The 13006-nt window shown below is 47.1% G+C and overlaps 1 protein-coding gene across 1 annotated transcript in view; it reads left to right on the top strand.

Moving 5' to 3' along the window:
- The window catches only part of NPHP4 (nephrocystin 4), a 100305-nt gene that overhangs the window by 39010 nt on the left and 48289 nt on the right, over positions 1 to 13006 (top strand). Inside the window, exons 9-10 of the mRNA XM_035119028.2 lie at positions 118 to 244; positions 12323 to 12505. Of these exons, the coding sequence (XP_034974919.2) occupies positions 118 to 244; positions 12323 to 12505 (310 nt within the window). The remainder of the gene's footprint in view (positions 1 to 117; positions 245 to 12322; positions 12506 to 13006) is intronic.

Genomic DNA, 13006 nt, shown 5'->3' with positions numbered 1-13006 from the left:
TTCCTCCCCAAGTAGAAATTAGGGCAAAAGAAAGATGGCCAGGACTATAAACCTGATGGCATGTGGCTGGTTGGCATATCATCTCTGGGTCTCTCTGCCCCCCTTCTTTCCTTGCAGTTCGGAGGGGCAAGCTCTTGTGCTGCGAAGCCGCATACACTTGACAGAGATGGTCCATCACCCAGCCTTTGGAGTGGTCCTGCTGCTGGAGTACGTCTTCTCCGTGGCAAGTGGACCAGATGGGAAGGTATGCATTGCATCTGTTGTCACCTCTTGGGTAGCATAAGGATGGCTTGAGTCTTTTATCTTCATAGGGTCACAACTCAGTTGTGCCAGCTTTGACCTCCTGGTACCTCCTATCCATTTTTTCTATGAGGATCTCTTGACGAGAGGTGGACAGGCAGGCAATGCTTTTCTTCCCTTTGACACAGCACAAGGACATAGAAACATCAGAAGAGCCTTATGGAGGTCAATTGTGGCCATTGACTGCCCTCCCCTCCCTTCTACGAGCTCCATCACTCATTTAAAAGCCCGGTCTGCAATGGCGGTAGCTGCGTATCATCCGTATGGTGCCGTCTTGAACATGGCCAGCATTTCAAAGTGCAGAACCAATACGTAGGATACAATTGCACACTCACAGCAAATCTGCTTCATGTAGGGATATTAGGCTAGAGGCTGGCTACTGCTCTCCCAGGGCATCCCTCACCTGGGACACAACCTGAGCAAGAGTTCATATAATTGTCCATGGCACAAAGGCAGTGGGTAGGGGAAAGCTTTCTCCCTCTTTCATAACACTGGAACTCATGGATTGGACAAATTCATGGAGGATAAGGCTATCAGTGGCTACCAGCCATGATAGCCATGCTCTGTCTCCACCATTGGTTTGTAATACCAGTTGCGGGAGACCGCAGGACGGAAGAGTTCTCTTGTCCCCAGGTCCCGCTTGCGGGTTTCCCGTTGAGGCATCTGGTTGGGCACTGTGAGAACAGGATGCTGGACCAGATGGGCCACTGGCCTGATCCTGCAGGCTCTTCTTATAGCTAGATCTGATTAGCTACTTTCAGGGGCATACTGGCAGCACTCAGCCCCAGACTCGTTGGTCAGAACTGGTCCCAATAATGAATAACAGAGTCTGTGTACTTCTTGAGTTCCCAAGCCAGCAGGCAACCAAATTGCTTTCTAAGGATTATGAAATTGTCACTCTTTCAGAAATCATTTGCTGTAATCAGAATATGCTTCTAAATGTTCTGTATAATCGAGATTTGATGGTGGTTTTGTTTCATATCTTTACATAGATTTAACTGCTGGCTGTTTTGAGTGATTTTGTAACCTGTATTGAGTCCACATTTTGAATGACGTGGGGAGGGGGAATAGAAGGAGTGTGTGTGTGTGTGTGTGTGGGGTCCCCTAAGTGTAAGCTGCTACCTCCCAGCAAGTGATAATATAAGGTTATAAATTTGTGGTGGGAAAACTCATTTCAGGAATTATCATGGAAATGATTTTGTGTCCTCCAGGCTGGGGTATTTCTGCCCTCAAAAAGGTCTTCCTGTCTCATGTAGCAGTGGTATTTGTTGCGGAGGAGTGTGAGGGTGGCTGCAGAGATTTACAGTATGTCGTGAGGCCTATTCCCATTGCACAATATGCTCAAATTGATTTTTAAGTCCTTTTAAAATTATTTAAGGCTGGGAAGCCAGTGTGAATTTTGCTGCTACCCTTGGCTCATACCGGATGGTTCTATCATGTTTCATAAATCCTCTCTAAGTGGTGTTGTCTCAGTGGAGTGCCACCTTCCACCAAACAGTGATGAAAGATCCAGGGGGAGTTGCATATTTTTGCAGGTGTGTGTGTGGGGGGGGGAATGAGTTTTCCAGCATAGCGGTTGGCCAAATGCCATTTCTCAGGGGTGCTGTTGCCCAATGGTTACAGTACCTGGGGAGAATACCAAGCGATAAGCAGTTGTGGGTAGTGGTGCTGAGCTCAAGACCCCTCCCTGCCCCTTGTACTTCCAAGAGTGGCTGAACAGCCAATCCTTCTTCCCAAGAAATGCTGGGAATTTTAGCCCTGGGAGAGTAATGGGGACTCCCAACAACTCTAAACATCCTAATAAAGTACAGCTCCCAGAATTCTTGGGGAGAAGCCATGACTGTTTAAAGTGATATCATATCATCATGTATGGCGTGACTTGTCTAGTTCATCTTACTGCTAAGAGGAGAACCTGTGGCAGGAATGGGACAAGGAGGCATCTAATGTTGAAAACAGTGAAGGATTGGATGGATCCCTGGTCTGATCCAGCAGGGCTCTCCTTATGTCCTCCAAGTCTAACTCACCTTACAAGAATCCCAGCATTCAGTGTTCCTTTGGAAGCTGGGCAATCATTCACTGATGAATCATAGCCTACCACCCTGCTCTTGGCCAAGATTGTGGTCCAGTCCTAACTGGCCTGAAGCCCACCAGAGCCCATTGCAGGATGCAGGAATAACCTGGACCCCACCTCCCTAGAGAAGATGAGCTCCCTATGAAGGCAGTAGCACTCAGTTATGAAGCATGCACTGTGGCAGTGCTGGTTTGTCTTGTATTGGGAGAGCAGGATGCCAGGAGCCGAGGGAGCTTCTGTGGAGGAGTCACTGGTATATGAAGCACCCAGGACTAGCAGACAAGCACTCTCAGCTGAGACAGGTGGTGGGAGGAGAAGGGCCCCCAGTGATTCTCCTCCATCATCAAATCTTGAAGTTCCCCACCCCACCCCACCCCACACGAGAACTCCTTGCATTTAAGAGTAGATCAGAAAAAGTTTTAGCAAAGCTATCTCTCTGCTCTGCAAGTTCTGCCTTGCGTGTAGGATTTATTTACATTTTAACATGGAGGAGCATTCAGGAATAAGAGTCTGGAATTCTCCCGGCTCATTTTGCATAATAGGTAGCTCGGCCCTGGATATTTAACTTGGAAGATAACAAAATGCCTGTGAGAAACAATCCTAGTTGCCTGAAAATTACTGCTGATGAATTTAATTCTCGGTTTTTAAGAGGAGGCAGAAAAATGGAAAAGAAAAATAAACTTGCCCAGCCTTAGTTTTGAACTGGAACTTGGTGACCTCCTCCTTTTCACTGTGCGGATCTCCCTTTCAATATAACTCAATTAGCAAACGTTTTGATTTGGGGCTCCAGTCTTAAGTGTTCCGCTTGACGTCCACACAAAGGCGAAGGCACCTTCAACACAGCAGGAGTGAAGCCCAGTGCGCTCCTTTTATTTATCCAGATGAAATCCGGGCACCGTGAATCAGGTGCTCCTCGGCTTTTTATTAACGAAATTAGCCACCTTAATCCACCTGTGCAGATCTGAAGTGTTTGGTTCATTAGCCAGAGCTTAGCAGCTCTGACCTAGAGAGCAACTTGCTTGCTGCCTTGCTGTCAAATTGCTTACCTTCTCTAAGGAGCAGAAAGGCCACCTGCTGAGCCCCTCAACCCCTTGTTGATCCCCCACAAGGTCTGGCTTCCTTTCTAAGGCCATGCCTGTGCAAGGAGTCACCCAGGTTCATTCTAGTGTAGCTTTGATGTTACGATGCCACTCCTCCACCATGCCCCACCCCGCTGATGCTGCTGATTTCTTCCCCTATGACCCACCCCCACATCAAGAAAAAGGGGGCGGGGAGGCTGAAAAGGAGGTTAGCAAGGGGAACAAGTCATCATTGTTAGTGCTTATGAGAGAGAGAGAGAAAAAAAACCCTATCCACTTTCTCCATGCCAAGCATTTTATAAATTTCTATCCTGTCACTGCTTACTTACCTTTCCTCTAAACAAAAAAGTCTTATTATCTGGAAAGACCCTTGTCCTCAACGAAGACCCAGTTGAAAGTACCTTTGGCTTCCTCCCGGCATTCCCTTTGATGCTGCCGGATTTCAAAGCCGTTAATTAGACACGGCTTTGTTAACTTTGCCCTAACTATTAGTTAACTTTGCCCTAAATATTTCCAGGAGCAAACCCCATCGAGGAATTCTGTTGGCTGTCCCAGCATCGCACTCTGCCCTCTGCCCCTTTTGGTAACGTTTGGACGGCGGCCTGTGCTTGGCTCCGAGCCCCTTCCACTTCTGCCTCACAGCTCCTCTGAAAGTAGGTGAGGAGGTTGGGAGGATCTGTCAGTCGTTAATTGAGCACTTAATTGCATATCTGTGTGCAGATTGCAAGCGCCACCTCGACATAGCCAGCTTCTCCCTGGCCTGCTCAGTTTCTCTCTCTCTCTCTCTCTCTCTCTCTCTCTCTCTCATGCAGGCTGTGAGCAAGCTCTGAGTTCCGCACACAGTGGGCCCGTTCCTGAGCCTACTGTAAAGACAATGGGAGTTGTCAGGCAATGCATCAACCCAAGGCTTGATTTCCCCAGGGGGTTGGCAATGGCCTGAGATGTCATACCTGACCGTGCTGCTTGCCTGATTGTACAGCTGCGCAGTTGGAATGAGCAACCTTGTCTTGACAAATACATTGTCGAAAGTATAACAAATGAACTGGCTGTGGTTCTCCAGGGAAGGAACATCCTGTGTTTTCACCCTAGAGAAAGATTACCTCTCGCATTACAGTGTCACGGATCCAGAAAGGACTTAATAAGTGATGCTCTCTGCCCTGAGTCAAGGTCTTGCACAATGACACAACTTTCCACGTGAGAATATTTGGGGAGGGACCACAGCCTCTTTAAACCAACATATGTCCTGCTGTTGAACTGTACTTACAAATAGGTTCCACCCTTCACCTCCTTAAGCCTTTGCTGGGGAGTCTGGTGTGGGGCACAAAATCCCATATATTGCAAACATATTTTATGTATACATTATATTTATAAAACCAGTAATGCCCTTCCTGTCTTCGAAGGAAAAAAAAAGATGGACCCAAGACACCCAACAGATCCCAACAAAAGTGTTGCAAGAAATCAAAATACATTAAAAGAGTTGCCTAACAGCAATGGATAAAGTCAGCCAGGGTGCAGACAGTTCATTATGTTCCTACAGTGGGGGGTGGGGGCGGGGACTCTGGTCTTCCAGATATTGCTGGACTCCTGACTCCCATCATCCACTGGGCCATTGGCCATGGGGGCTGCTGGGAGTTGGAGTCCAGCAGTAACTGAGCATCAGTCAACCATGATTCAAATGGTTGGTCTGCCTGACTCTGTATTGTTCACACTGGCTGGCAGTGTGTCTCCAGGGTTTCCCTTCCCTTCCTTTCCTGGAGATGTCACTGAGGATTGGACCTGGGACCATCTGTATGGGAAGTGTTAGCTGGTTGTGGCTCTCTAGGGTTGTAGATGGGACATCCCAAACCTTACCTGGAGATGCCATCGGGGATTCAACTTGGAGTCTTGTTTAGGAAAACCACATGCTCAACCACTGAGCCGGGCATGACCAGACTTGGCCGTCCAGCTGTTTTGGGACTACAACTCCCCTCATCCCTAGGACCAGTGGTCAGGGATGATGGGAATTGTAGTCCCAAAGCATCTGGAGGGCCACGTTTGGCCATGCCTGCTGAGCGATGGTCTCCCAAAGTCCATTTCTTTTTGCCTTCCTGCAGGGCCGTCTTAAGTATATTGGGCGCCATGGCGCGATGATCCCTCCAGCGCCCCTCGCGCTCCGCTGGGTAGGGCCAGGCGCAGCGGGCAGCCGGAGGGCGCAGCGTGACAGGTAGGGACACTGCCAGCTGTGCTCTGCCTCCGCCTGATCGGCCGAAGCAGCAGAGCGGGGCTGCAGTCCAGGGAGCCCTAACCGCCGCCCCGACAGAAGGTTTGCCTACAGAGCATTGTGGGGCAGTGCCTGCCCACACTCCTTCAAGTCACAGCGAGCACAAACAGCGCTGCCCCACAATGCTCCGCGGAGTGTGGGCGGAAGGTAGCCCTGTTCCTGTTTCCTGCCACCCCTCGGCAGAGGCAGCTCCGCCGCTGCTGCTGGGAAAGGACTGAAGCGGGCGTGGCTGTCTGGCGGGCGTGGTGCCCCCTGGCAGCCCGGTGCCCTGGCGCATTGCGCCACCCAGCCTTGCCTTAGGGCCGGCCTTGCCTTCCTGTGCAATAATGCACACACTCTCAAAGTGAAATGCCGTTTTGGATTGCAACACCAGTGGCGGTTTTGCTTCCGATGCCTTTCAAGGTGTTTCATTGCTCATCTTCAGATTCTGAGCTTTGCAAAGGTGTCACATGTAACATGCTAAAATAAGTATATTAAATCACACACACACACACCCCTTCAGTCCGTGGCGTTCAATCTTCCTGCTGACTGTGTGTGCAGGAAATACTGACTTGCAACAGTCGTTCTGGAAAGCTCTTGAAACAGTGAGCTCCAGAAAGAGCATTTGAAAGCTCTCCAATTTTTTCTTTCATTATAAGAATTATTGAGGTCATAGCACAGAAAGAGAAGTGGCCTAATACACACACAAATGCTTTCTATGACTCAAAAGTACAGTGGTACCTTGGGTTACAGACGCTTCAGGTTACAGACTCTGCTAACCCAGAAATAGTACCTCGGGTTAAGAACTTTGCTTCAGGATGAGAACAGAAATCGCGTGGTGGCAGAGGGAGGCCCCATTAGCTAAAGTGGTACCTCAGGTTAAGAACAGTTTCAGGTTAAGAATGGACCTCCGGAACGAATTAAGTTCTTAATCCTTGGTACCACTGTAGAAACAAGCCAATTTCTTACTTCTTTAACTCTTAAGAAGCTTGGTATTGTGTGTTTGTGTTATTTGTGTTATTTTTTAAAATTCTGTTCAGTTTTGACATCTCACAGCTATGTTGCTTAAAGGAAATTGACATATAGAAGCAGTGAAATAATATAATTACATGGGAGATGGTTGAATGGAGGATTTGAGGAATTAGAGTGAAAGAATAGGGGTAGAGGAAGGAATCTTTTCGGATGGCAGCATTGCATTATGGTGGGTGGGGGTGCCTTTATCCAATTCTGACCCAGTTTGTATTAGGGATTTCCTCTCTTGCTAATTTCTGTATTCTGTTTCCAGACTCACTTGATCTGTGTGCAGATGACTAAGGAGAGCAAAGAGAAGCAATGCAGTAATAATCAACAACAAAACTATGGGGCTTATACAGACCCGCTCCATCCCCTCTGTTCATACCTAGGCATTATTTGCTGAATGATAATATAAGGGAGGCTCGATTTGGCTTCATGCAGACAGGTGGACCACAATGGTGGTTGATGGTCAGCTTTGCATAAACAAATCTGAGTTATGCTTAGTTCTCATGGATGCATGTGTTCAACTTCAGGTGGCAGTCAGGTGATGTAGGGAATCCACATGATTCCCTGCATAGAGAACACTAGCATGCCCACAAAATGCTAGGCCAGAGCTATCTATCATTTGGTTTTCTGTGTGAAGGCTGGATTTCTTTAAGTCTTACGAGTTCATCTCAAATGCTTTGGCCCAGACACATATTTATAGCCCTGACACTGAGATCTTAGGGCAGAGGACAGCTGGTCTGGTGCTCTCTGGTTGTTGTTGGATTCCAGCTACCATTAGCCCCAGGCAGCCTGGGCGATGGCCAGGATTGGCACGAGCTGCTGCCCAGAGAATGCCAGGGGGTGATGCTCTTGCCCTAGGGCTCCAATGGTGGACCTTAGTTGTGCCTTCTCTTCTGGGAGATCCATCAGAGAGGAAGTTGTCTTTGTGTACTGTGCAGCCTAATCCAGGCTATGGGTTATGCGACCTGATTCTCCTGGTTTCACACCCGGTGAACTGATCCATCCTCTTTGGAATTGAGATTCCAGGGCTATGAGATTGCCTGGGCAGGTGGCCCCAGCTCACCTTCACAGCTTGGGGAGCCCCTGCCAGAGCTGTCTGCAAGCTGGGTCTCAACAGATGTGTGAACAGGCCTAACTAACTCAAATCTTGAAAGTTCTGGTGCAATAACCCTGGAGCACCCATTTAAATTTAGGATTAAAGCAGTCTATTCATTTGTAAATATGGTTTTCCCAGTAGTGATGTATGGAAGTGAGAGCTGGACCATAAAGAAGGCTGATCGCCGAAGAATTGATGCTTTTGAATTATGGTGCTGGAGGAGACTCTTGAGAGTCCCATGGACTGCAAGAAGATCAAACCTATCCATTCTTAAGGAAATCAGCCCTGAGTGCTCCCTGGAAGGACAGATCGTGAAGCTCAGGCTCCAATACTTTGGCCACCTCATGAGAAGAGAAGAATCCTTGGAAAAGACCCTGATGTTGGGAAAGATTGAGGGCACTAGGAGAAGGGGACGACAGAGGACAAGATGGTTGGACAGTGTTCTCGAAGCTACGAACATGAGTTTGACCAAATTGCGGGAGGCAGTGCAAGACAGGAGTGCCTGGCGTGCTATGGTCCATGGGGTCACGAAGAGTCGGACACGACTAAACGACTAAACAACAACAACAATTCATTTGTAAAACGGAGCCTGTCGCCTTTCAAATGGGCCTTTCTAATCTGTGCATGCAAATCTAGCAGGTTGTAATTATGCTTGATTAATTAACCTGGAATAAAGGAACATGATTTCTTCCCCCACCAGCTCACCACAGCAGAAGCAAGTGGTGTATCCCCAGGATACATCAGCAGCTTAGCCAATTTCCCCATCCCACCCCCATGAGATATTTTGCATGCTTGGAAGCTATTGGCTAGGGCTGGGATGACGCAAGAGAATAGGAACTGTCAGTGCATCAGAGAAATCTCATTGGTATTTTATGTGTACTGATCCCATGCCTGATGTTTTCCCCATACATAATCTAGGAGGGCACTGTGCGCCCATTGCTTCCCACAGCTACATCACACTGTGAATACCAACCCAGTGTGCACATTTTAATATTTATAGAATAGGCGATTGTATCTCCCCTGTGGGTCAGAGAAGACACCATTTGTGCATTCCTGTTTTGAATTAGACATGCCAGGCTGTGGTAATAATGGAATTCAGTTTCTTGCTGGATGGCACCTGGTCCTGCTGGGGAAAGGAACAGCTCCTCTCCTGTGCTCTGCATGTCAAATCCAAACCCAAACTGGTTTACCTTGCATTAAAATAGCTTGCATTATAAAAACAGCCGGTCTTTATTAACCAGCTCTGCCTGAGATACTTGGGGCCTGATAGTTAGATAGTTGAGACCCAGTTGTCTTGAATTATGATCATCAGAATGGTTTTTGAAAGCAATACCGGCATTTGTGAAATTGTGAAGCAAAAGGTAATCTTTGCTTTTAGGTTATGGACTTGTATGTCATTATCAGTGACTGCTAGCTATGATAACAGTGTTCTGTCTCCAATTGTTGGAGAAGGCATGCCCCTGAATATTCCAGTAGCTGAGAATCACAACTGGGGAGAGTGTAGGTCCTGCTTGTGGGCTTCTCTTTGAGAGATCTAGTCGGCCACCCTGGGGAGAAAGCGGAAGCACTCTGATGCAGACTCCGGGCTCCCCACCAGGTCCGCTGCAACCTTTGCCCTTAAGAACCTGGGAGCTGGGGAAGGGTGGAGTTCAAGAACAAAGGCTTGATAACCCTTCCTGCCAAGGTGAGGGGGTATGGCCTAGCTAAGCCCAGCAGGGCAGCTTACTCTATGGTCTTAACCCCTTCATGCATTAATTAGAGTTAAGCATGCTGGTCATATGAGGCTGATTATCCCAAATTATCCTCCATGAAACAGGAGGAAGCAGTTTCCCTAAAGTGATCAGTACCCGGGCAGGTGCCCCCAAATAAGCCAGTTTCTATGCTGAGCTACCGCAATCAGGCTCCTGCGCCAGACAGTCTGCCCGTCATATGAGTGTGAGATGTGCAGATTAGCATGCCTCCCAGCGCTCCAGAGTGTCATCAACAGCCCTTTTGCGCAGCCCGGCCGTGGCTTCGCACTGAACCCAATTAACCCCCTACCCTCTCCTTTCTGGAGGGTGGATAATCCCTAAGCTGATTGCCTTTGTAGCTTTCGTAATGAGCAATTTACAAGGAGCCGGGAGAAGGATTTCAAAATGCTGGGACGCAGCCGTGAGTTCCTAGGCTTTTCTTTTGAGACCCTTCTGAAGAGTCCTTAAAACGGGGGCAGCCTGAGCCTCCTGAGCCTCTCTAGCTAAGAAGCCAGCCCATAATGTCATATTCAGAATGGTGCTTCCTACCGGTGTAGCCCATCCTGCATCACTTTCTCTTTGGAAGGTCAGGTTACTAGCAGAACTAGTACTAGAGCACCAGATACTGGAGAGCGAATCCTGATTGCTGGGGTTGATTTATGGGGCTAATATTAAATTTGGTAAGACTTAGGAGAAAAGGAACAGTTCTCTCCTCTTCAGTTTGAATGCCTAACTATCACCAGCCTTGCAGGATCTGCTTTGTTATTTTTATTATTGTTATTACTTAGAACCCTGGACCTGTAACTAGAATCGGGTGCACAATTCTGGCCAGAAGGGCAGACACTCACTAAGAAACAGAGCGCTTCTGAGCACATGCTCAGCCCAGGAATTGTGATCAGTTTCAGAAATTAACTCACAGTCATTTCGCACAAAAAATCCAATTCTGGTTCCTGCCCTCATGCTTTCTTTGTTCCATCACTTCAGTTTAGGGGGATAAGGAAGCCTATTAGTCATTGTTACTGTCAGTCAAGTGGGAGTCACAAGCTCTTCCTGACCCACTGCGAAGAATCAACAGATCTATCAGTAGAGCTCAGTCTACCAAGTATTTCAAGGGCCGCCTCTCACCATATATACTGCCCCAGACCCTGCAATCTGTGTGCTCCTTCCATGGGAGGCCTGGAGTGTAGCAACCCAAGAACGGGCCACTTCAGTGGTGCCCCCCTCTTGTGGAGTGTTCACCCTGGCGAGGCTCGCCTGGTGCCATTATTCCATATCCTTAGGTGGCAGGCAAAAACATGTCTTTTTTCTTGGGCCTTTTAATTATTTGAGGCCTCCTTGAGTGGGTGGGATGATTAAATGTCGCCTTTTAAGAACAGGGTTGTCTTTTAGATTTTTATTTTACGCCTCATTTCAATGCCTATTTATTTATGGTTGTAAATCACTTTGAGTTGCTTTTTGTACAAAATATGAACCAAGCTTAATTATTATTATTATTGCTGATAATAATACCTACCACCTACTCCATAATCTCAGTGCTACAAAGGCCCTTTCCCACCACTCTACCATAGACTGTGGAGTGGGAACACAGATAATGAAGGTTTAATTACACAAGGACATTGGTAAAGCGGGAGGAAGTTGCCCTTGAAAAATCCTGGGGTTTTTTGGCTCCAGGATCAGCTGGAACATAGCACATCATTTTAGAAGCAGCAAGGAGTTCGAAACTATGTATTTTTGGGAAGGGGCTCTTTTTTTGGATTATTACTTGATTTTATCCAAAATCATGAATCGTATTCATATTTAATTTACTGTAAACGAATAGTCTTGTGGCACCTTAAAAGCTAACCAATTATTGCAGATAAACTTTTGTGGTCTACGGCCTATTTTATCAGATTCATGAAGTTGGCAGATGCTTACATAGGGGAACAAGGTCACAGGGAGATTGTATTAATATGTTTGCCACTGTGCTCTTTTTAAAAACAAACAAACAAACCATTCCCTTCTAACTTCTACATTGCCTGCACCACCACGTAACATTGCCAAATTAAAAAGTACAACCCGTGTACTTGATTTAGAAGATTTGGAGAAGGGCACCCCAACTGGGGGAAAGTTTCAGCATTTGGGACTTCTTAGTTTAGAGAAAAGGCAAGTAAAAGGCGACATGATGGAAGTTTATAAAATGATGGATGGCATTGAGAAAGTGGATAGAAAAAAGTCCCCCCCTCTCGTAACACTGGAACTCATGGGCATCCAAGGAAGCTGAATGTTGGAAGATTCAGGACAGGTAAAAAGTCCTTCTTCATGCAGCTCATAGTTAATCTGCAGAGGTTGCTCCTGCGGGAGGCAGCAATTGCCACCATCTTGGGCAGTTTAAACAGAGCTATTAATCAATTAATTATAACATGAATCTATTAGTTGCCTTAAACCACTGTCTCAAGGCGATTAACATATAATTATAATTATAAACACACACACACACACACACACACACACACACACACACACAAAAGCAACAAATCCATAACAAGTGGACATTCATGGTAAAGACCTAGCTAGTGAAGCCTGTCAACACAAAAATCTCTTCAGCCATTTCTGGAAAGCGTGTGCCTGTCTTATCTCAACAGGGATGCTATTCCACAGATATCTGTATATATCTGCATAATCCGGACTGCATTTCTTGGTCACACCGGTGTGCGATGCTCAGAGTGTAACAGCCCCATGGAACTGACATTAATAAGTGATATCTTCATTCTCACATCCACTCCTGCCCCCCGCCCCCTTGAACTACAGACGCCATCCGTTACATCGCTGACAACGCCGGCTTACATGCACTCAATTCGCTGGGCTGTTTGGAACCCCTCACCGGACGCAACTTCTTCAAACGTGGTCCTGCCATTGCAAGGAGGAGTGCAACATAATCCCAGTCACGTTTTGGTGTACAAGACACCACCAGCCACCATGAGCTCTGAAGAGGTGAGTTGTGATCCCCAGAAACATATTTGGGGGGAAGTATTGGCAGAGCTGGTGGTTTGGAGGCAACAGGCCTCTAGCCAGGGACATGGTGAAGCCAGTCAGCAAATCAGCCATAAAGAGCAGTCAGAGGGAGGAACCTATGAGAATTGGCACTACTACATGTGCCACATAATACCTATTACTTATTTGTCAAAACCCAATCATTTACTGTGGCAGCACTTACACTTTGGAACTCCCTGCCCATTGATATCAAGCAAGCACCTTCACTGTATTCTGTTTGGCTCCTGCTAAAAGCATTTTTGTTTAGTCAAGCCAGGTGGTTAGAAAATCTGATGTGAAATTTAATCTGTTTTAATTTTAGTTTCTTGTCTTGCATTTTGTAACGTATGGCAATTTTCTCCTGATTTTGTAGTTTTACATTTTTGTAAACTGAGGGACCCAGGTGGCGCTGTGGGTTAAACCACAGAGTCTAGGGCTTGCTGATCAGAAGGTCGGCGGTTC

Source organism: Zootoca vivipara, chromosome 6 (genome assembly GCF_963506605.1).
Source record: "Zootoca vivipara chromosome 6, rZooViv1.1, whole genome shotgun sequence".
In the NCBI taxonomy this organism is placed as follows: domain Eukaryota; kingdom Metazoa; phylum Chordata; class Lepidosauria; order Squamata; family Lacertidae; genus Zootoca; species Zootoca vivipara.
Note: the sequence above shows the minus strand (reverse complement) of the source record. Positions and strands in the feature narration are given on the sequence as shown.